Below are 25426 nucleotides of genomic sequence, written 5' to 3' on the forward strand. Positions count from 1 at the left end.
GACTCCCAAGTGGAGCTGATCCCTGCCAGAAACAGGGCTTGAGGTCGGTGCCAATCCACTGACTGGCAGAGACTCCAATCCCCACTTGGATCAGCAGGGATCTTCTTCCTTTGCGTGTACTTAAGCCACGCTGCACAGGAAAGGGGAGCACCTGATGATTGACAGGCCCCACCCATCTGTCAAAGTGGTTTGCCAGGAGTGCGGGAGCTCCAGAATCAATTAACATTCTGCGCATGTTCGGGCAAGTTGCTTGTTCCCTAGGACTAGTGCAGGATTCTGAAGGGCTCTCTTTGATTACCCTTGTTTCTGCTTCTCAGTCTCCAATTTGATACACAATCTAGCTCAGCCTCTCTCAACCTTGGGTCCTCGGATATTGTTATACTGCAACTACCATCCATAGCTAGCAGGACCAGTGGTCAGGGGTGACAGGAGATGTAGTCCAACAACATACAGGGACCCAAGGTTGAGAAAAGCTGCTCTAACCTATAGGCCTGCTGCTCTTCCTATCTGCCATACCTGCTTCTTGTAGGTCATTTTTGCCAGGGCCAGGCAGCTTAGTCAAAACTTAAAAGCTAATCATCATCTGAACATGCGCCAGCAATGACTCATTGCTTTGAGCGTCTAGTATGATGAATTTGGATGGTACAGGTGAAAAATCAGCATATAACCATATAACATTCCCAATTGAAATTTGAAGTGATACATTTTGGGATGTGACACTTTTCCTTGGAATATATATTTGAATTACAAGCTTGGAAAGTTCATACTCCAAATCCATTATTTTTGAACCTGTCCATCACTAACTGGAAATGTCTTCTTGCTAAGAATTGTAGGGCATAGACTATTTGGAGAATGAAGTTTCCTTTATGATTCAACTCTGTCCTGTGAGAACAGTAAAGGTAAAGGTAAAGGGACCCCTGACCATTAGGTCCAGTCGGGGCCGACTCTGGGGTTGCGGCGCTCATCTTGCTTTATTGGCCAAGGGAGCCGGCATACAGCTTCCGGGTCATGTGGCCAGCAGGACTAAGCCGCTTCTGGCGAACCAGAGCAGCGCATGGAAACACCGTTTACCTTTCCGCCAGTCCTAGACTCTGTGGTTTAACCCACAGCGCCACCCGCGTCCCATGAGGACAGTAGTAATCCACATTTAGAATTAATTTCTTTGGCAGTTAACTATTGTTCAAAAAATTACATCATTCTAATATTCAAAGACTTGCTACCTAGTGTGGTTATTTTAACAACAAAGGACCTAAATTTTTGATTTTAATTCTTTTGAAACTCTCACCTAGCAGTGTACTTACACAGAACCATGACAACCAGTAATTTCAGACACAGGAGAGGTATCCTCTCCACTTTGTCAGTGTAGACAGCAGGTTGGAATTCTCAGTTACAGAAAGAATGTCCTTGCACTTTTACATAAATATTAAATAGTTTCTTGGAGTCAGGCACTGATGAAATTTGAATGCCAGCTTACAATGGCTGGAACTTCTCTGCAGTTAAAGGCCGGAGGGCAGCCCATAGGAGAGTCAGGTATTGGGTAGTTCATAGGAAGTTAAATGATAATCCTGAGCAAATAAGCTCTGCCATATAAATGAAATGGTCTAGTTATCAGTGTTTGGGACACAGGCCCTATTTCCATGTTAATAACTAATTTATATTTTTCACCAAAAATGCCAAATATTTCTCCATTTCTGTCTGGAGTAATGTCAACATGTCTCAAAGTCTTAAGAACAGCCACCTTAATTTACTATAGTGAAGGCTGGTTGCTTCAGCATTCATACAAATAGCAACAAGGGAAGGACGGCAGTTCTTCACTTATAAAATCTAAACATTCGCTGTCAATTTGTCTCTCAGCTTGCTGGAAATGTTATGTAAATTAAACTATGAAATGTTAAATCGCAGGGGCACTTTAGATTCCAGTAAGGAATTGTTTTTAGCCTTTAAGAGCCAATGAGAACATATTGCATTCCGATTGTATTTCACTCTTTGAGGCTTGTGAGCTGCTCAGATAACAGTGCTCTATAACAATGATGCATAACAATGTTCATAGAAAGATGAAGAAAATACTGTTACATTTGAGTCCTGACACATGCTTCACCTCCCTTTTTTTTAGTTTGTCATTGCATTCCTAGAGTAAAAGGGCAATCAAAGTTCTCCCAGCAGCAGCAGCAGCAGCAGCAACAACCACAGTCTCCTTGCCTATTAGATTGAGAGCTGTCTTCCCCTCACTTAAAAGCCACAGCTCAACAAATATGGACACAGCCTCAGATCTTTTAATAGCACATTTTTATCCTTCTGTCCCAAAAGGTGATATGATATGATCCTGAATGCAAATTAGCCAAGTAACAGGCACAAAAGGTAGCAAAGCGAGAGTATGTTAATTCCTTCTCTTGTGTAAAAAATCTCCTTCAAACAAACAAAACAGGAGTATTGAGGCCTTCTGAAAAGGTGGGAACTTAATTCCATGTATCTTCTTTAGGGTTTATTTGATTGTGGTTTATAAAATCTACTCAATAAATGATACATAAATAAAAACCAAAGACATTTTGTAATCTTTGAAAACTCTAATTAAAACCAAGGACAATGTAATTTTTTTGGAAAATTGTAGAGTTACAACATTAGAGACCATAAGAATAGTGCAATATCCTTCTGTCTAAAGAGAAACACTTCTATTCCATTTTGAGAAGGTCTTACCTGACTTAGATGTTGGAGTCTACCACTAATTTATAGGGATGGGCACAACAGTTCGCATTCCATTGTTGGTTTGGGATTCCAACATCTGGCAAAGTCCACTCTAATTGAACTTTGAACAGAATTCTGCATTCCAGAATCTCCAAATGGAATACCCTGGCACAGGTGAGGGGAACTGTCCTGGGTCCACGCACTGAGAATTAGGGACACAAACACTCCTGGGTTGCAAGGGGCTGTTTTACAGGCTGGACATTGTGGGCTGCAAAGGAAAACTATTCTTTGCAAAGAAGCCTTGTGCAACTCAGGTGGAGTAAATAGGCAAACAAAGGGGGGCAGTGGGGTGGGGGGAGCAGGAGATGCAACCCCCCCCTCAACAAAGGACACTTGGAGAAAGAGGATTTACAGTGGGGAAGATTCCTCCTCACATCAACAAGATTCCACCTAACTACAAGAAAGAAGATTCCACCTAAGCATTAGGAAGAACTTCCTGACAGTAAGAGCTGTTCGACAGTGGAATTTGCTGCCAAGGAGTGTGGTGGAGTCTCCTTCTTTGGAGGTCTTTAAGCAGAGGCTTGACAGCCATATGTCAGGAGTGCTCTGATGGTGTTTCCTGCTTGGCAGGGGGTTGGACTCGATGGCCCTTGTGGTCTCTTCCAACTCTATGATTCGATGATTCTATGATTTCATGGTACAATCTTTTTCAATCCTGCTATGGAGATTTGTGTCTTCAAGTGAATTGCATATGAAGATTTAAAAAGGGTGCAGCCCCCAAACTAGCAACGGGGAAAATCTCCCTACTAAAAAACCCTCCAGTCTTCAGGGTTTTCAGCAGGAGGATTACGTTTCCTCTTCACTAGTAGTTTTGGGGGCTGCGGCCCCCCATACAATTCAATGGAGACACGTGCACAGGGGAGTCAAGAGCTCCATAGCCCCAAACCAAATTATTGGGTGGGAGCAGATTCCAAATAATTACATTCCAATCCAGGAGACATTTCCAGGAATATAGTAAATCCAGATTCCTTAAGCAACCTTACTGAATTATGCAATCTTGAACCATACTTGTCTATGGACAGCTCAAAGAAACACCATCTACAAACAGCTTAAATTCTGAAAACATAAACTATGCTATGGTGTAGAGAGAAGGCACCCAGTGAATATGGGATCCATGGAGATTTAGGTAAAAACAATTTGGAATACAGTGGTAGGTGCTGGTTCTATGTAAACAGATATTTCAGTGCCTATTGAACACTAACAGCAACTGAAATGCAGGAAGTTGAAGGTGGGAGTTTGGGTAGCAGGGAAAGGAAAGTCCTTGTGAAGAGGGAGCTGGTTGTTTATACTAACAAATTTGGAGGTGGAAAATAGGGTCTGGGGCATGTGTTTAATGTGAGTATTAAAAAAAAACCTATGAAAAGTAACAGTTTCACCTTTCCCTCTGTCATCATAGCACCCTCTTTATACAGCTATAAGTATTGCAGTGAACAGTCAAGCCCCAAACCTGAGTCCTTTAGCACAGTGGGGAAGGAAAAAAAGGTGCCCTTTCCTGGAATTCCAATTCCCTGTAAACTCGAAACAATGCTGGAGCCCTGAACAGAAATACTGATATTAGGAGCTGGAAATGCACTGCAGCATTTCACAATGGGGCCCTAATTTTAGGTTCTCTTATTCAAATTCTTTTAAATATAAAATATTGAGAACCATTCTATAGATCTTTAAGCATACACTCTTTGTTCTTCTGAGAACAGAAACAGGAATACTCTTGGCTGAAGATTCATTATCAGTCTTCAAAAACTGGCTTAAGCTAATCAATATGCCCTGAGAAACACTTTCAAAATTACGTTTCCCTGAGCAAATTTACTCTGAAGTATCTAATCTGATTTCTTGGCACCAGAATGTTGTTCACATTGTTGCATTCATATGGCCTTTCAGAAGTCTATTTCAATCAAACGGCAAGAAAATAGCTTGCAAGGAATTTAAAACTAGACTTGAAAATGGGTACTCCCAATTCAACTTGACACCCATGAATACAATCAAGATTATTCCTTGGTACAGCATGATCAACTACAAACACAAATTGAAAAATTACTAGATCAAAATGGATAAATTCCCCTTGAGCAGAGTCTTTGTTGTTTTTAATTTTCAGTTGACTACTTCTATATTGGAAAAGCAGACACCAAAATGTTCCACATAGCTTGTAGTTTTCTGTCTGCAGAAAGAATCAAATTGAGAATTTGATACTCTGTTGCTTTAAGTCTCTACATACATACCCTCCAGCATTTCTCTGATGAAAATAGGGATGCTCTAAGGAAAAGCAGGACATTCCGGGATATAATCAGTAACTGGGACAGCTTCTGAAAATCCGGGACTATCCCTGGAAAACAGGGGCACTTGGAGGGTCTGGATGTATATGAAATGATTTCTGAAAAATTAGAACAACTGTGGACAGTGATAAAATCTAGTGTCTGGAATCTGCTTTCAGTAAGCCTGTGCTGATTTTGTAAGATCTTGTGCTACGGATTGTGCACCAGTCTGTGCAACAAACCAAAACATATTTTACAGAACAATCCTATGTCTTCTCAAAAGTTCCCCAGGAAAGCAGGCACCAGGTTGCAATTTTATTTTTTCAACTGATTAAATTATTATCTACTATGTATTTAGGAAAGTGGTTTCTCTGTCTGTCCGTCTGTTCTCTGTTGGCTAAAGATGTTATTACCAAACTCCGCACAAGGGTTCCTGAGGTGGGGAAATGATCATTGTTGGTGATTGGATGCCATTTTGAATCAAGACAATGGAACAAAACGTGACTTTGTCTGACTTTTGACACAAAGGATCCAAACTCACTCAATGAAAAATCACAACCTTTTTTGGTTTCTGCAAATTCCCAGGTGGAGAACCTCAGGCACATAGTGCCAAATATGGCTGCCCAGGCCTCTATATCTAGCCCAAGGCTATATAAATCTCTAGCCATGCTGTGCCTCCTAGTACTGCTGCAAAGCTGGAATGTGTTCTTCAATTGTGATAACTCTTACTTGCCTAGATGTGCATGCACACGGACACACACGCACACACACAGTATATGCAGGAGTTTTGCATATCTCTGACTTTTGCATGGCTGGAACACAGACCACTAAACAATGGTGAAGAGTCACATCTGCTGTTTGCTCCTATGCCTACTTCTACCTCTGGTTTGGTGGGGTAATATCCAAAACCCAACACTTCTTTTAGCAAGATACCTGTGTAGAAAGTGACATTTTGCTTTCCCCATATTGATTTACCTACTAATTTATACAGCTGCTCCAAATAAGTTGCTAAAAATAAGTGTAGGATTTGGGGTATTACCCACCAAATGAGGGTTTAATGCAAGTACTGTGCATTACTTGGTGTGAGACTAACAATGTCTAGGCCAGGGGTCAGCAACCTTTTTCAGCCGTGGGCCGATCCACTGTCCCTCAGACCTTGGGGGGGGGGGCAGGACTATATTTTTTTGGGGGGTAAATGAACGAATTCCTATGCCCCACAAATAACCCAGAGACGCATTTTAAATAAAAGGACATATTTTACTCATGTAAAAACATGCTGATTCCCAGACTGTCTGCGGGCCCGATCGAGAAGGCAATTGGGCCGCATCCAGCCCCCGGGCCTTGGGTTGCCTACCCCTGCTCTAGGCCTTTGGAAAGAGATTGGAAGATTCAAGCCCTTTAGAATTTTATACTGCTACTTTATTGGTTTTGGATATGTTCTTTATGATGGTGTTAGCCACCCTAGGCACTGTTCAGGGAGGAAGGGTGGGATAGAAATTAAACAAAACAAATAATTCTATAGAAATCTAAACTACTCACCAGGAGTGAGGAAGTTCACCCCCTAAGTCATGCACCTCCCTGGGGCCACAGCCCCCGTTAGCCCTTCTCCATGTCCTCCTTGAGAGCTTTTGCCAGGCTAGAATGTGTCCTCTTGCTTGCCTGAATGGAGAGCTGTGTGTGCAGAACTACCTGGCTTTTACATTGGCCAAAAGGTATCCTACTGTACCTAATGTAAGACTCACATTCATTGCCCCATCAGCTTTTGCCTCTGACCCTGCTCACCATCGACACGTCCCGTCCCCCGCCAACCCAGGTTCTCCATGATGGAATGTGGCTCTTGGGATGAAGGATGCTTATCTCACCATTCCATGGGCACACTATTTTGCCTACTGGGCTTGCACCAGCATCCTTTGCTCAGAGAAGCGGTTCTTACTGCAACATTTCTAGAATCATATTATGGAGTGTAGCTTGCATATGTACTTCATACCTCTATTTATTCATCAAAAAGAAAATCTAAATAACTTGATATAACAGCTGAGCTGCCAACACAGCCAACATTTCCATGCTGTGGCTTAAGGCAATATCAGGGTTGTGCTGCTTCCACACACATGCAAAAAAAAACCAACCAAAAAACCCTCCTTTAGGCAAATCTGAAATTTCAAGGACTGATAATGAATGGCATGGTGTAAATCAGCACTGCAAACTCCGTGGGTGTGGCTGCAGCCCTGAGAATGCCACAGTGCAAATAAAACCATTATTCTTCTTTTTCATTACTTATTCAATGCCACAAGCATATTTATTTATGTACTGAATTCCTAGCTCAGTTAAAAAACAACTAAAACCTCAGGGTGGCTTTTGAATCAAATAAAAAGCAATTAAAAGAGTAAAACAATATCATAAAACTGCAGTTTAAAATTAAAACAGCAGAACAACAAAGCGGTCTCAAGAAGCACCATAAAACAGAGTCAGACAATATTTTAAAAGGTGTAGCGAAATTTTAAAAGTTATTTCCCTGAGGAGACACCCATGCCTCTCACCAGCTTGACTCTGCCTTTTGGCCTCCCTCCTTTCCTACTTCAGCTTATGATTCTGATCCTGGACTTCTCTCTGACACAGATTCTCCCTGCTCACTAAACCCTGTTACCTCTCCAACACCTTCTCCTTCTGACCACCCATCACTGTCCCACCACCAACCCCTGGCTCTGAGTCTTCTTGCCCTTAAAGGTTCCCCAGCTGGTTCCTCCCACTAGTCCTCTGCATCCAACCAATCCCTGACAGTCAAAAGGAGCACACTGAACCTGGCTTAAGCACAAAGCCAGGCAGTGCTGTTCTTTGACAATAGTAATGTCACCACACTCTGCTCCTGCTGCAGGGTCCAAACTGTGGATTACCAGTGCGAGAATCACTGGCCAGGCTCTCTTTGCCCAGGAACAGCCCTAACTGGTACACAAACTGAAGTTGGCAAAAGGTCTCCTTGCCATGATGGTCACTTGCACCTACAAGAACATTGTTGGATCCAGGAGCACCCCAAACTATGCACTTGCTCATTTAGGATGGAGGCTGATGCCATGCTAAATAAGTGATCTGACCACTTCTTGAACTGGGGAGTCAACCACCCATAGTCAACCACCCATCTTGTCTCAGGTTTTATGTTTGCTTGTTTGTTTTTGCTTTTGGCCAGCTTGTCACTGCAGTCACCCTAAAACAGGCATAGGCAAACTTCAGCCCTCCAGATGTTTGGGACTACAATTCCCATCATCCCTAGCTAACAGGACAAGGCCAGGGATGATGGGAAGTGTAGTCCCAAATATCTGGAGGGCCAGAGTTTGCCTATGTCTGCTCTAAAACCTGCAAGCCTCTTCTGACTGAGATGATACAAACAAGTAAGAACTGATGGTGATGATACAAATTAAGACACTTTGTGCTGCATTTTGGTCATCTAAGCTTATACATGACCCGGAAAAACTGTCTGCAGTCAAACGTCGCTCCCTTGGCCAGAGTCGTTCGCGACTGGACTTAACTGTCAGAAGTCCTTTACCTTTTATACTTACAGCAATGCATATTTCACAGGTTTTTGGGTTAACTACTCCCTGCCTGAGTGTTATGTACTGAGTTGAATAGGATCCAAACTGCAGCAGTCTGATTGGTCCTAGAACAATAGGATCCAAAAGGCAGCAGTCTGATTGGTCCTAGAACAATAGGATCCAAAAGGCAGCAGTCTGATTGGTCCTAGAACAATAGGATTCAGAATGCAGCAGTCTGATTGGTCCTAGAACAATGCAGCTGTATGATTGGTTGGCAGGAACCACCCAATCACGCTCCAGATAGAAGTGAATCCACAACCTGATTGGCTTACAGTAGAATTCCGGAATTAGCCAGTCATGTGCAGCCCATTGTGTAAATAATGTATATAAAGCAGATACCTTGAGGGGACTTTCATTCATTCCTCCTCACCACTATTGAGCTGAATAAAGAGCATGAAATCACTTTGCAACTCTGAGTATATTTCACTGAGATAATACAATTGTCATTTCACTACACTGCAACAAGACTTTCCAGAATAAGGAATCTAGAAAGCAGACTTTAGGCAAATGCCTAGCCAAAAGTATTGCTAGACTGATGCTAGACTGATGCCCACTGATGCTAGACTGATGTAAACATGTGTACTGCAAAACATCTATAGCTAGCCAGATGTCAAAATAGATTTTCATATTCCTAAAGTTATTTTCCCAAATGATTCTGGGAGCCTTGCAGAACATGATCTGAACTATATTCTTTTTTCAGTCTTATGAACAGACAGGAACAAAAGAAAGAAATTGTCAGAGAAGACAGAAGTTTATTCCAACCTGGTTGGCATGTACTCTGTGCTTTAAAACACAACTTGAACCTAAAGAAGAACCAAATTCTGTGCCAAGATTATCTGAATTCTCTTAACTGTATACATTATGCATATCAATTACTTGCATGTTTAATTTTGCTTAATTTATACTGCCTATCTAAGTTATGAGGAGCAAGGCACAGAAGACCACACCACCACCACTGGAAATCTTATTCAACCACTTTGTGAGATTTTGCCAGGCTTTGCCGGTGCACTTTGAGCCTTGCACACAACAAACGAGAAACTTTTGTTGTTGTTTTGGTTACAAAAAAGGTTAGATTCTCAGGAATCTGGCCTTTGCACCCAGTATCACATTCCTCTGGTTGTCTGCGACTATTCAAAAGCAGCACTACACACAGCACTAATTACATTGAACATTATTCTCCCCTCTGAGAGATAGAAAACCCATCAGAAACTGGCATTTAAATCAATTAAATCAATATTTTTAAATGTATCAATTGCTTCTCTATAATAAAGCAAATATTAAAAACAACATAGCAAAATGAATAAAATCAGCAGAAGCCCCAACTCTGATCAACAGCATTATTAGAAAGGTCTCTATAATCAATACATTGGGGTGGGAGGAGTGTCAATTTCTTAAGTTCATTAGTAGGACTGAATTGGTGCCAGTGCAAATAAATGCTTGGCAAGCCTGGTAGTTTCACATCTTTCTTTACTAAACTGCAAGTTAAATAAAACATACTAAACTAGATCACTCTCCAGGGCATCAGAAAATGTTTCAATACAAATTATCCATAGGACAATTTTCTGGAAAACCCACATCACTGACTACACATTACTTCTCTCTGTGAGCAGGCTCTCCTGTTTCCAGACATCCCTAAGTATACCCCCCACCTTTGTTCCCTGCTGATCTTTAGAGCATCCAAACCCCATTGCCATCACTGTCCGCCTGAAGGTTCCTTCTTACCATAATCTTCCTGCTCCCTCATTGCTCCAGCCTCTTCCTCCTCTGTTCCCTTCACCCTTGACATAGCCCCGTGTCTGTAAGGTCTGAGACAAAAGGCACTCTGCATGTGCTCGCTGTCACTGAATCTTGCATCCAGTGAAACACACATCCACCATGCAAAGAGGCGCAGCTTCACTTCACCAAAGGAAAGGTTGGGCTTCATTTTGCAGCTGGAAAGAAGCAAGACCTCACATACTTTGCATACAAAGCTGCAGGCTCGGGGGTCTCCGGTTCAGTTAGCTCTCAGGCAGCTGGATTGAAAGGGTGTCTTGCCCAAGACTCTGGAAAGCTGAAGACTCAGAATTTGAGCAAACTGGGTCGGACTGGCCAGCGATTCACTAGACTGCATGGCCATATTCAGAGTAAGCCCAGAGACCCAGAGTGCTCAAATGCGGACCTGAGCGGCCACCCCCGCCAATTACTCCAGCATCTCTACCTCCTTACTTCCACACCCGAGTTATTTTTACTGCCTGAATCATCATAAATCGATTAGCGACTGATGGCAACGATCTTCCAGCCCGTGAGCAAAGTTTCACAGTTCCAGGACTATCGAGCAAGGTGGGTTTCCGAAGTAGACACAGGTGTGCGTCTATCTGGAGCTTTTCGGACTCCCGTTGCACCCCCTGCCCGGCACCCCCTTCCCCCCCCCCGCTCACCTGGCTCTGGCGGGCGCTGCAGCCCCCTTTGGTCTGCAGGTTGATGGGCGCGCTCTGCTCGGCGCCGCAGCCCAGGCCGCCGTTCAGGTGCGCGGTCACCATGGCCACGGGACCCTTGGACGGCAGCACCGAGAGCGCCACGCTCGGAGCGGGCGCTTGGAGGAGCGCCGGCCCCGCCGGCTGTTTGGTGCTGCTGCCGCCGCTGGCGCCGCCGTGCCCTGCTGCTGCGCTGCCCCCCAGCACCGCGGCCGAGCAGCTCCGCCCGGCCAGCTTCTGCAAGGGAAAAGAAGGCGGCGACACGCGCTCCGGCTTCCCGCCTGGGAAAGCGCCTCTCCCCGCCCCCGCCCGGGAATCGCGCCGCCCTCCCCGCCGAGCAGCCCCAGCTGGGCGGCGCTGCCTTCGGCTCCGCGGGGGCTTCTGCTGCCGGAGCCCGCCTGCTTGTCGGCGACCCCCGGCGCTGCAGGCGGAGGGCCGGGCAGGCGGCTGTTTCCTCCCCGTCGGGGCTGCGGGCTCCCTTTGGGGGCGGCCAACTCCGCCTTGCCTGTTCCGCAGAGCAGAGCGGGGCAGCGCGGCCCATTTGGGGCGGCCCGTCTGTCGGGGAGCGGAGGGCGCGGGCGAGCCCCGTCGGGGTTGGAGGACCTGGGCTTAATTCAGGGCATCAGTCTCTCTCCCTCGCACACACATTCTTAAGCAAGGGAGCATCTTGGGATCACTTGACTCGGCTCGCCCGTGCCTTAATTGTTTATCGATCCAGACCCCGCCTTCCTCCACTGAGCAGCGCACATTGGGGAACCGCCGGGACTCTGGGTAAAGGAGCCCGTCGCCCTCCGCCACTGCTGCCGAGAGGCCGCCCCAGCGGGAGCCTGGCCGAAGCGCCCCGACGGAAGCCAGCCAAACAAAAGCCACGCCTGCCCCTTGGAAATCCGCGGGAGCCGAGCCTTGGCGCTCCGGTGCAGCTCCTGCTCGTTGGCATGAGACTTGCGCGAGAGAACTTCCCCAGGATTGCGCGCCCCGCAAGGCCTGCCCTTTCACATTTACCTCTTAGTCGTACTAAGTTTTGTGGGACTTACTCCCAAATAAGTGTGCATGGGATAGAGCACTCCAGGATAACGCCAGTGTGAGCTCCAGGATAACGGGCTTTTAGAAGTTAAAAAGCGCATATATCCTCTACCCGCCCCAGTTCTTTGGCAATGATTTCTGCTGCTTAGAGCATGCGATCTTTTTGAATTCTCTCTTGCAGGTCTTCAGTCCCTTCCCTTTAGACTTCTTTTGACCACAGCCTTGAGCCCAGGTTTTGCAAAAAAAAAAAGTTTTTGTTTGAATATTTTCCCTTAAAAAAATCCCAGTCTACAATCATACCTTCAGGTTGCGGGTTTTTTTTGGGTTACGGATGCACCAAAACCCAGAAGTACCAGAACTGGTTACTTCCGGGTTTTGGCGATTGCGCTTTGCGCATGCGCAGAAGTGCCGAATCACAACCCGCGCGTGCACAGACGCGGCGCTGCGGGTTGCGAACACTGCGGGTTGCAAATGTGCCTCCCGCACAGATCACGTTCGCAACCCAAGCGTCCACTGTACTGTACCTTCAGGGGGGCCCACTACAGAAATCTGAAATTATGTAAGTTGTACATTTATAAGTAGACAAATATTGTTACTCTGATGCTTAGAGACTTCTTGTTTTCATATTATTTCACACGCTTCCTATCGTACTCTCCCAGAGTAGGTGGGGGGGGGGGAGAAATACATGGTATCCATCCCCATATTATCCTCATAACGACCATGTTAGGTAGACAAGACACTACATGTTAATGCTACTGCCATCACATTTCAGTTTTAGAGTGATAGTTCTATTCCTTTGTTTATTTCTTTCAATATATTTAGTAAAAAAGGGGGGATTTATATTTATGCTGCCTTTCAGGGTAGATAAGCTCTTGAACAGTGACTCACAAAAGTAATATTAGAGCTGTTTATAACTGATCCCAAATCATGTACTGTAACTGACGTACAAGTAAGATCTGCTAATGAGAAACCTTTAAAAATGCATGATGTGTTTAAATGCTGTGGATATGATGAGCAAATCAAATTCTGCAGGAACCATTTTAGTCGAGGCACAGCCTATGGATTCAGCAAATGCTGCTGTGTATGTTTGAGATGAAACAATTCTCTAGTGTACTGTCAGATCCATGTTGGAATTAAGCATTCGAAACACTCAGTTTAACTCACCTTCCCTCATAAACATGTGCGGGGTAGACATTTTAATTACAAATGAAAAAACACAATGTATAATGTGAAATGTGAAATGCGTACGGAGTGGAGTGGAGAGGTCAGCGTTCAGACAGCAATTTTTAATGAGAGAGCAGGGGTGATGCAACTGGTATGCAAAAATGTCCCTGTTTACATCTCTGAAATGTTGGAGAACATACAAAGAGAAAGGAGCACAGACTCAAAGACTGTTTAGCCAGAATAGTGGTGCTTAGAAAAAGTCACAATTCATCTGTATCTGGGACCTTTATTCATAAAGACTCAACTCAAGCATTTATGTCTTTCAACATAAATGGGCATCAGTGATTCTGTGTGGTAAACCTGTGTCTGGGCTGCACACCATTTCAGACTGGAGGTGGGGATTCGCACAGTGGAAAGCTGCGACTGCTTTTGAAGATTTTAAAAACAGCATGCCAGAGAGAAGGTAAGCTGGAGACCTTCTCGTTGATGAGCTTTTTACCTGCCAGCAATTGTATTTGTGTGGGTGAGCATTACATTGTGTGAGCACACACATGTAGTCTGAACTAATATAGCCCATTGAGAACTAGACTCAAATGCTTATTGCACAACTTGATCCACAAATCCATGAAGCCAAGAAACAAAAATGTGTACATGGTCTGCTCTACTTAACATCATTGTTTACGATGTTTATTCTACATAAAACCAAAGAAAAGTCAAAGGAGAAGAGTGTTTTTCTAACAATATACATGCAAGGAATCTTAGTTCTATAGCCTAAACAGATAAATAAACTTATGAGGCACTTACTTTTAACACTATATTTTAGATCATTGTGGAAATTTATGAAAGAGCAGCAGAGTTCTTGGGCTGAATGACTGTAGGAAGAGCATTTGCATTTTTAGTAGTCTCCAACATAAAAACCAATGAACAAACAAAAAGAAACTAGTATTGGTAGTTGAAGTTCAAAACGGGGGTGATTCAGATGTGTCCTTTCCAATTCTGGACCCCTGAGCTGAGTTCATTATAAGTGGAACCCAAACCCATCTCTGAATGCTGGACTTGGCCCAGGCATACAACAGGCCATTCCACCCCACCATGTCTACACAGTCACCTCCTTCGCTTTCCCATTCAGACTTTCCTGGTGGCAATGGCAATGTCAGCACCAACAGGAAGGTTTCATGGCGAAACCTCCATAACATTCCTGAACAGTGTTCTAGGCACAAAACAAACAATGCCAACCATGGCTCATAATGTCCTACCATAGATTGCTGCTACTGTTTGATGCTTCCACACAGGGCGTTGCATGAGCGCCAACTGGTGTTTTTGCCATTCTTTTTAATCTGTTGTGGTGGGGGTTTTGTATACATTTTCTACTAGCGGAGACCTCCCTGTCAAGTAACTTGAAGAGAAAGGAAAGCAGGTGTGTGGTGACTCGTGATGGGCATGGGGGGCAAGGGATATTTTTGTGGGGGAGATCAGGGAGGCCCACAATCTGTGGACCTAGATGTGCTCCTGACGATACCACTGGGAAACCTTTTTAAAAAGACTGAAATCCTGAAACTTTGGGTCAAACCCTGACTGCTGGCAAACCTACTGGAACATGAGAGTCCTGAGGCCACCACTGTGGCTGACTTGAAAGGTTCCATGAAAAAATGCATTGATCAAACATAGCGGAACATCTTTCTTAATTAGATTCTCCTGCCAGGAGAAACAGTTTGGTTTTCCTCTTTAATGAACTTCTTTCTTTTTGACTTCATACCCTATGGAGAGCCTGATAAAGGGGTGTTGGCAGAAACAACAAAGATTATGATATGAGAGGTGGAAAAAATCCTCAAACAAAAGCTACATCTGCCATGTTATATTTCTGCCAAATTTAATTAAAAAGAATATCCTCCTTTTAAAAGAGAAAATCTCCATTTTGGGAATCAGTCAGCAGAACACGTTCTCTGACTCTTCTTGGAACAATGAGTAATAAGGATCTCTTAAGCTTGCTTTGGGCATTGTAGCTGAAAACATAATGTCATAAAAGAAGAGCCAATCAAAAACATTCTATAAATGCTGGGAAGCAGCTCCCTGCTTCTCATATACTGCATAACAGTCCTCACAATACACCCATTTTTGAAGCAGCGCCTTTCAGTGGCAACACAACTTTCATTTTCACGGCAGGATGCCACAGGCAAACTGGAGTTTGAAATATGTATGCCAGTCACATGCAAACACACTTCAATGTGCTGGAAAAGCAGCTGCTTGTTTGTGATTTCCAGTATTCTACATGGCTGAGTCCTGTTCATAAATCTAAAACTATACAAAGCAGAGCCAATATATGCCTCTCCAGCCGAATAGCTTTGCTACTGCTTACGTACTTTCAAAAAGCAAAAGGCACTCTATCTCAGAGGTCTCTGCTAGTAGTAATGGTGGTTTGGCAACTTGAAGAAGAAAAACAAGCTAAAAAGAAACCTCAGCAGGGAATAATCAGGACCCAGCTTGTTAAATATCCATATTGCACAGCTATTAAACAATGGACTGGCTTTTTTGAAGTTGTGAGATTGGATCAAAGAAGGCTGGTTCCATAAATACTGCCTCAAGATGGTGAAATTAGGAAAATGAAAATTTGTAGTACATTTATAGAAAATCCGTTTGGAGTGAGGAAGCGCAATACAGGTCAACCTCACCTACTGTCTACACTGAACCCTGTTCACGCAAATGAGGTTCTGATGACCGAAGTACAGAAGGATAATTGTGACTGGCTCTAAAGAAATGTAATCCTGTAGGAAAATCTACTGTTCTGAAGGAAGCAGGGCCCAATCCAACCTGCAATCAGGCCAGCATGGTTCCAGAATGCCAGAAGGTTGAGATGTGGCTTAGCATCCATGGCATTGATCTGCAAGGCAAAGGTGAGTCTGATGTAATGAGCCTTGAAGCAGTTAATTGCCCCTTGATCCAGAGGCTAGATGAGTTTAGTTGCTAGATGCAACTATGGGGTACAGCGCTCATCTTGCTTTCAGGCCATGGGAGCCGGCATTTGTCCACAGACAGGTCATGTGGCCAGAATGACTAAACAACTTCTGGCACAACAGGACACCGTGACGGAAGCCAGAGCACATGGAAACATTGTTTACCTTCCTGCTGCAGTGGCACCTATTTATCTACTTGCACTAGTGTGCTTTCGAACTGCTAGGTTGGCAGGAGCTGGGACAGAGCAATGGGAGCTCACCCCGTCATGCAGATTCATACTGCCGACCTTCCGATCAGCAAGCCCAAGAGGCTTGGTGGTTTAGACTACAGCGCTACCCTTGCTGGATGAGTGAAGACATATGGGGGGGGAGCAACTGTGACATCTTTGTGTGGAAATTACAGTCCCTGTGGGTGACTAGGAGCATTATCTACCTCCAGCAGCAGCACTTTGAACTCCAGCCGCTTCTCCAGCAGGTAACATTTCACCTCCCGGCTGAAATGTTGTGGACCCAGTCCAGAAAGCTTTCAGCAATCACCCAGGACTTCTTGCTGGACTGTCTGTAGACAGGCAGCAGGTTCTTGTTCTTGCCTTTGAGGGCTCAGTGGATTATGGGCCTGTACAGCATGCCTGGCTTGATCAGGTGCCCAACCGCATTGCCACAGAGCAGCACAGTCACCTGATCCTTCGCAACTTTAAATCCAGGGGCTGCCTTCTCTGCTTTCGCAATGTAAGTGCCTCAGTCATCTTCTTCCAGAACAGGCCCATTCTGTCTGCATTGAAGACCCACTCTGGAAAATAGCCCTCTTGCAGCAGCCTCTTCCGCTCACTGGGGTCTGCTTCTGCAGCCTCTGTGTCTGCAGGTGCAGCTTCGCCAGTGATGTGGAGCTTCTTTAGGTTGAAGCAATCATTGCAGCAGTTCAACCAACCAGAGCTGGCTTAGAACTCCTTCACGGCCCACTCCCCCTCTTCAGTAGCAGACTTGAAGAGCGCATACAGATGGAGAACCTTCTTGCGCAAGGTGTTGCCATCAGTGGGGACATGCTGGCAGTTCATGTCCTCTAGCCACAGGGTCAGCACCTTCTCTGTCTTCACCAGAGCTTTGTTCCACACGTAGCTGGTGACCTTGGCAGTTGTAGGTGCACTCGCTACCACTGCTGCCTGGATTTCTTTCTCGGGTATCTTGATGGCATGGTTGCTGGACTCATTCCTGCCATACTTGCATGCCACAGCACACATGATCACGCCTTCTTGTAAACAATCCAGCACTTCCAATTTCTCCTCCTGTGTGGGCACCACTCTGCTTCTTGGGTTTGTCAGTACCTGAGGAAGGTGACGATGCCTTGCATTTAGGTGGCATCTCAAAAAAGGCTAAAAAAATTATCCAATAAACTCAAAAGAGTTTTGCAAAGAGACAAAGGGAAATTGCGCCTCTTGGTCTCCACTCTGACCTCCACAATTTGATTGTACACAGGAGTCTGCATAGCTCTCTGGATATATAAGCTGTATTTTGCATAAATGGAGAATACAAATTTCACATGTTGAGGTGTTGTTGTTGTTTAGTCGTTTAGTCGTGTCCGACTCTTCGTGACCCCATGGACCAGAGCACGCCAGGCACTTCTGTCTTCCACTGCCTCCCGCAGTTTGGTCAGACTCATGTTTGTAGCTTCAAAGACACTATCCAACCATCTCGTCCTCTGTCGTCCCCTTCTCCTTGTGCCCTCCATCTTTCCCAACATCAGGGTCTTTTCCAGGGAGTCTTCTCTTCTCATGAGGTGGCCAAAGTATTGGAGCCTCAGCTTCACGATCTGTCCTTCCAGTGAGCACTCAGGGCTGATTTCCTTAAGAATGGATAGGTTTGATCTTCTTGCAGTCCATGGGACTCTCAAGAGTCTCCTCCAGCACCATAATTCAAAAGCATCAATTCTTCGAAGATCAGCCTTCTTGATGGTCCAGCTCTCACTTCCATACATCACTACTGGGAAAACCATAGCTTTTACTATACGGACCTTTGTTGGCAAGGTGATGTCTCTACTTTTTAAGATGCTGTCTAGGTTGATCATTGCTTTCCTCCCAAGAAGCAGGCGTCTCTTAATTTCGTGGCTGCTGTCACCATCTGCATTGATCATGGAGCCCAAGAAAGTAAAATCTCTCACTGCCTCCATTTCTTCTCCTTCTATTTGCCAGGAGGTGATGGGACCAGTAGCCATGATCTTCGTTTTTTTGATGTTGAGCTTCAGACCATATTTTGCGCTCTCCTCTTTTACCCTCAATAAAAGGTTCTTTAATTCCTCCTCACTTTCTGCCATCAAGGTTGTGTCATCTGCATATCTGAGGTTGTTGATATTTCTTCCAGCAATCTTAATTCCGGCTAGGGATTCATCCAGCCCAGCCTTTCGCATGATGAATTCTGCACATAAGTTAAATAACCAGGGAGACAATATACAGCCTTGTCGTACTCCTTTCCCAATTTTGAAACAATCAGTTGTTCCATATCCAGTTCTAACTGTAGCTTCTTGTCCCACATAGAGATTTCTCAGGAGACAGATGAGGTGATCAGGCACTCCCATTTCTTTAAGAACTTGCCATAGTTTGCTGTGGTCGACACAGTCAAAGGCTTTTGCATAGTCAATGAAGCAGAAGTAGATGTCTTTCTGGAACTCTCTGGCTTTCTCCATAATCCAGCGCATGTTTGCAATTTGGTCTCTGGTTCCTCTACCTCTTCTAAATCCAGCTTGCACTTCTGGGAGTTCTCGGTCCACATACTGCTTGAGCCTTCCTTGTAGAATTTTAAGCATAACCTTGCTAGCATGTGAAATGAGTGCAATTGTGCGGTAGTTGGAGCATTCTTTAGCACTGCCCTTCTTTGGGATTGGGATGTTGAGGTATAGACACATAATTAATTATTTTGGCCTAATAAACCATGGTTTGAAGCTGATGTAAGATGCTGGTTTGTTCTGAACCTGCTATCCATTGTTTTCTGGTTCACATGTGATGGGAAACAACGGTTAATTATGCAGGAAGGGCCTTACAGCATGCTGAGAAGTGCGGAAGTGTGGGGCAATGCAAAGATCATACATACCATGGCTTACTAAGCTAAGAAAAATATGTCTAAACTGGGCCAGTCCCTGCAGATCATAAATAGTTGTAATCTATAGCACTGCTTTTTGTGGCTGAAAAAATACAACAAAAAGAGATACTAGACTTCTTAACAACAAGAAAAGAATTTATTTGTAAAAGACTTTGGGTGCTGTCCAATGTCAGTCATACTCAGAGTAGATAATTTGATATCAATGGCCTGAAGTAACTTAAAACCATTTATTTAAATTGGCCTACTCTATGACTTAGGATATAGTCCTAACTCCACTTACTGAGGAGTAAGCCCCATTGAGTTCAGTAGGACTTCTGAGAATATATTGTTAGGATTGCCTTGTTAGTTGGGTCCTCTGAATCTTAGACTGTTGTACAGCAAGGATGGAATTTGTATCACATTTATTACTTACACTAACAAACCTGTATTATCATTTGCAAGTACTTGTTTTTACCAACAGCTCTCTGATACTGTTCTATATCCACAGTTTGGGACAGTTAGTTATATTTTGATGCTCAAGTTTCCCTCAGCATTTTCCTTCCCATGCTTGAGCTTATGTTTATCTCATGTTTTGAAAGAGATTCAGCCTCATCTGTTTTATACTCCAACATTGTCATCCTTCCTAAACAGCTTCATTTGAGCAGAATCATATTATGCAGATACCGGTGCACACATGTCTATGTAGGAATCATTGAATAAGAGTGTGATCACACTGTAAATACTTTATTTTCTGACACTCGTTTTCTTCCCTGTGGTGGTGACTTTAAATTGATGTGAGGCTGTCAACATCCCTTCGTGGCTCAGGGATGGGGGTGGAGAGAAGTGATCTGTTTAAGTGAGATTTAGAATTCACTGTCCATCACTGTCCATATTACAACTCCAACATGCTCTGGACATGCACTTGGTTCTATTAATCCTTCCAGAACAATATTCCCCTGACACTAAGGTTCTGAGGCAATAAAATAGAAATAAAAATCCTTCGATTCCTTTTCACAGCAACATCCATTCCTTTTCATTTATATATTTCTGCAGAGCATAACACTCTAGTCTAGAGAAAAATATTCTGTGAAACTCGGAGAGTTTGATAGGCTCACAAATGAATAGCAATCATGTTTGAATGGAAGCATTCAAATTAATTCAGCATTTTGAGAGAGCTAAATAGTTATTTCTTCAACCAGGCTGGGTCTTGACCTTTGTTAATTTACCCTCCACTCACAGTAAACACATTTTAACAATCTTTGTCCTTCAACGGAAATGAACCACAAACGTATTCTCAGTCCTGCTTTTCAAAAAATTACAGCGTTTGGAACTTAAGATGAATAGTGACTTTGACAGCTATTGTGTGACCTTTCCCCCCAAGCTTCATTCTTCTATGAGCCAGGCAAATATTTACCCATATATAAAACCACATGGTCATCATATATTCATGTACACAACGTGTATTCATTGTTTGTAGGCCAGTGGTCCTCTTTATGGAAAAATGATATTGCAGCATGTACATGAGTGTGCACACCTCAGCCTCAGAACTTTCATGCACCTGGTGACCACATGAAAGCAGTTTGGTATAAATTGGAACTCCACATGACCATTATACATTCAAGTACATTCTATTTCTGCAACTACAACCTGTGATGAATCCCTAAATTCTGATCAGAACAACAGTGTCGGCTAGAACATCTAGACCCCCATTGAGAACCCTGGTGTGACAGCAATAATCCTCTTACCCAGTTTAACCCATTTTTTATGGTAGCCCAATGTTCTGAACTGAGTTGCTGTTTTGTAATGGAAGTTCAAATCCATTGGAAAGGTGGGACCATCCATTGCAAGGTGGGACCTGCAAGTAAAGTTCTGATTGACTGCCTGGACCATTTTCACCTGGTATTGAGTATTTTCACCATTGGTTTACTCCACTATCTACAAAAGGAGGCAGGTTTTTCCTTTGGTATGTGAGGCCCCATCTCACTCCCTTTGTCTTCTTTGGACCTACGTGAATCAAATGGCCAGAGATGCTCCACAAGGGACTAGCGCTCTCATGGACAATCTTTTCTATAAGGAACTTTGACCACAAATTGAAACCTAAGACTCTACTCAAAACAGATAAAATGAGTTAATTAGGGTGTATGGGATGTTAGGGGAGGGGTAATACCTATGGTGGGGAAAACATTGTACTCTTTCTGGGGTAGTTTGTCCACCTTTGGTCCCATCCCTGCACTCAGCTCTCACCTGTGACTCCTAGAAGCTGTCAGCATGTGACAGAGGCCACACCCTGGGAAACGGTTTCTACTGGGCAGCTAAACCAAGTGAAGGGAGCTGATGAGTCTCAAACCCTCACTGAGTTAGGGACTTACCCTGCTTGCAAAGACAGGCTCCAGTGGATTGAGTGGACAAGACCAATAGTGGGTCCAGTGGTCAAGAAGGCGGTTGTAGAGGGAAGTGAGGGGCAGATGGGGCTTGTCAACCTGGGAAGGCAGTCCATCTAGGAACTCTGACCCTGAACCTCTGTTGCCTCATGGGATATCTTCAGGAGAAGCAAAGGCTAAGGAGTAAACCCTACACAAATCCTTGTATGCCTCCCTGTGGAAATTCCTGCAACCAAGCTAGTGCCAAACATATTGCTCTGCTTTCCTTTGGACCTCAATAGGGAGGCTCAGAAGAGAGTCTTCTTGTCTGGGCAGTCTAGGACCTCCATACATATTGCCCAGGCTTGTGTCCCAGGGAGGTAACTAATGTTGCGGTTTGGATTCACCCCCGGAAGTGCACTCCAATGTTTCTTGAGACAGATGGATGCTATCAAGAGCTAGAGTTACATTTGGATTTGATATGGAAGTTTCCGTAAGTAATTTGTTGCCTTCCCCTTTCTCCTTATAATCTTCTTTATATACATTGACAACTAGCTTTGTTAATTTAAAAATTATTGCTCTATAATTTCTCAATAAAATCATAAAAAAGCTAAAGGACCCCTGGATGGTTAAGGTTAAGTTCAGTCAAAGTGCTCATCTCGCTTTCAGGCTGAGGGAGCCGGCATTTGTCTGCAAACGGCTTTCTGGGTCATGTGGCTTCTGGTGCAATGGTACACCGTGACGGAAACCAGAGCGCATGGAAACGCCATTTACCTTCCCGCCGCAGCGGTGCCTATTTACCTACAGTACATGCACTAGTGTGCTTTTGAACTGCTAGGTTGGCAGGAATAAATTCATAGCCATGTGCTAAGCCACATGTATAATAATCCATTTATTGTGACCTAAACTAGATTCCAACTAAACATCATAAAGAACTTTCTGAAAGTAAGAGCTATTTGACAGTGCAGCAGAATCCCATGAGAGGTTGTGGACTCTCCTTCCTTGGAGGTTTTTAAGCATACTTGGGTGGATACCTGTCATATATGGTTGAGATTTCTGCATTCCAGGGGACTGGACTAAATGATCCTTAGGACCCCTTCCAACATGTTTTTCTCACGCTTTGAGAAAATAAATCTAAAAAAAAGTTTTTCTATTTTTTCTTAAACCAGACAAGAGTGGCCTCTTTGCCAATAGGGTTTAGAAGCCCCACTTCTCCGTAGTCAGACAGGAGTAGCCAACATGGCGCTTTCCTCTTCACACAAGACTGGAAGCATGGGGAAGGGCCCGTGAATCAGTCATATTTCCTGCTTTCACTCCATGGGTGTATCTCTCAAAAACACCCACAAACAGAAACAGATGTATACTTTCAAACGGAAACTATCCTGGTCTGTTCCAGAATAGGCCCATTTTGGTATTTAATTGTGGAATGAGACAGAGATTGGTCTCTATGGAACTCAGTGCCAGAAGATACAGTGATGACCGCTAGTTTAAATAACTTTAAGAGACATTTTGACCAATTTTGAATGGTGTATGTATGAGCTGCTGTTATCAAAAATAGTTAATAGGATTCTCCATGTTCAGAAGCACTTCTGGACACAAAGCTGGGCACAAAGAGCAGGATACGGCTTGTGCTTTCATGCCCTGCTTCTGCTTCAAAGAGGTGGAAGTTTGGCCCAACGAAACAATGTATGTTTTGTTTTTTAAATGCTGATATTAGAAAAAGCAGGAGGCAAAGGCATTTATTTGCTCTGAAGTGGGTAAAAACGGGACTTGTTCTACTGAACCTTAAGGATAAGTCATCCTTAGCCTGACACAGATAATTTGGCAGGAAGGGTTGCAAGGGATCAGGAGAAGGGACAGTAAGGGAGAAAGAGCATGTTGCAAACTGACAATAGGCACTATCAGAGGCACAGAATTAACTGAACCTTCTGTTAAATGTGATGGTGCAATTTTAACAAGGGTTCCAGAGAGCCCACTTCAGCACACTAGCGTAGATGGAGGAGGAAGCCACGCTCTTGGCTCAGGGTTCTACAAAGCAAGGGGTACTTAAGCCTTTTCAAACACATTAGGACTGCACCGTTAGAGAGAAATTCCACCCAGCCCCACCCTCCTACCACTAAATTGCATTATAGGCTGCAATACCAAAGGATATGGAGTGGACCCAAGAAGGTAACAGCATGATTATTAATACATATTTTACCTCCAGTTTACTGAGAAAAGAGAACCTTGGCAGATATCAAGAACTAGTGAAAACAGAAATAAAAGTTACTGGACCTGATCCTACGCATGTTGTTTACTCAGAAAGCCCTACCGAAACAAAGTGGGACTAACCCTCTCTCCCTCCCCCTCTCCCTCTCTCTCTCTCTCTCTCTCTCTCTCTCTCTCTCTCTCGGCCTTCAGCTGGCAAGACTGGATGATGGCAGGGTGAGGATAAGGCATCTTAGAAAAAGCTTTGCTCCAATTAAAGAAAGAGCAATTAAATTAAAGAGCAATTAAAGAAAGAACTAAATAGTCATTTTTGTTCTTGATGATTTTTGTTTTCAGAAGATACATCTTAGGGTTACATTTGCAATGCAATGTATTCATTTCCCCTCCCCTTATGTGCCTCTGTTAATTAGGCTTTACGGCAACAGGGCTGAAGGATTTTAATGCAGATGACGCCTTCTAATCCAAACTGCCAGAAACTGGGGTGTTTGACTTAAGCCCAAAAGTCGGTTCTTGTAGAAGTCATGTATATGCTGAATTACCAGCTGAGTGCTTTCAGCTTCCTCTAATCGGTGTGAAATATTTAATCGGCATGGGGATCCAATCAGCACAGCAGAGGGGGATCTAGGTTGTGTGCTGTGCATTAATTTTATTTCAGCAAAGGAGAAAAGTAGCTCAAATCCAAGCAAACTCTCCCCCCCCCCACTCCTTAGCAAACAAACATCCAGGACTCAAGAAGAAGGCCGGGAGACAGAGAAATACTACTCTCCTTATGCCTGATTGGAGATTTAGAAGGAAGATGGTTGTTTTCCAAACAACATTCCCTAGTAAAGCAGTATGTACAGAAATGCATATACTGGTGTAATGTGTGCATGAAACCAGCTATTGGTGAAAAATACTTCACAAGAATCTGTTTATTAGATCAAATTGCATACAAAAAATGTATACGTAGGAGAAATTTGCCATAAAATACTGGTTAACTCTTATGCATACTTTAAAAAATGCAACTGAAGTGGAAATGTGGAGAATTGAAGATTGGAAAAATGAAGCACACAGAGAAACCAAAACTGACAGATTCACCCATCTCTACTGACTAATGAAGGGATGAAAAATCTTAGGAACATAGGAAGCTGCCTTAAAGTGAGTGAGCCCATTGGCTCATCTAATTCAGCACAGACTACACTAGCAGTTGCTCTCCAGGGTTTCAGGTATGGCTCTCTCACCTGGGACCTTCTGCGTGTGAGACAGAAGCTCAACTGCTGAGGACACGCAGGTGAACTTGTCCTATAGGAAAGTACAGTTCTTGAAATCCCCCAAACTAGTTTCCAAATAAATGTGCTCAAGGCTAAAGAGTGAAACTTGTCTCTTTTTTCCAGACGAAAACAATAACAAAGAATTAACAACTTGACATGAAGTGTGTGTGTGTGTGTGTGTTTAGAAAAATGCAAATACTTTCCAAATGGTAACAGTGGACTTGTAAAAACAGAAATTCACTCATGTGCAATTATCCTTTAATTTCTGAAGCCATTAGACAGCTTGCTGGGTTAAAAAAAATTAGCATTTCCCCCTGCATTGCTCACTGGCAATGCACTCATCAAAGAGCTGAATTATGTGCTTACTGACTTG

General features: G+C 43.9%; 1 protein-coding gene and 1 long non-coding RNA gene across 11 annotated transcripts in view; one reads left to right on the forward strand and one right to left on the reverse strand.

Annotated features, from left to right (window-relative positions):
- Positions 1 to 25426, reverse strand: part of PHF21B (PHD finger protein 21B) — a 176860-nt gene that overhangs the window by 52797 nt on the left and 98637 nt on the right. For 6 of the 10 annotated variants that reach the window (XR_014548625.1, XR_014548626.1, XR_014548627.1 and 3 more), the window contains exon 3: positions 10993 to 11265. The exons of 3 other annotated variants lie outside the window; for them this stretch is intronic. Coding sequence is in view for 4 of the 7 variants with exons in the window: in XM_083615695.1 (XP_083471821.1) it covers positions 10993 to 11265 (273 nt within the window). In the remaining 3 variants the exon portion in view is untranslated. Of the gene's footprint in view, positions 1 to 10297; positions 10319 to 10992; positions 11266 to 25426 lie in introns of those variants that run through there. One more of the 10 variants, XM_083615700.1, reaches the window with a different exon arrangement.
- On the forward strand, positions 10717 to 16162 carry LOC310763609. Its single transcript, XR_014548714.1, has 3 exons — positions 10717 to 10894; positions 13558 to 13678; positions 15984 to 16162. It is a non-coding gene; the product is annotated as an uncharacterized lncRNA (long non-coding RNA).

This window comes from Podarcis filfolensis (assembly GCF_964270895.1).
Source record: "Podarcis filfolensis genome assembly, chromosome: 5".
Taxonomy (NCBI): Eukaryota; Metazoa; Chordata; class Lepidosauria; order Squamata; family Lacertidae; genus Podarcis; species Podarcis filfolensis.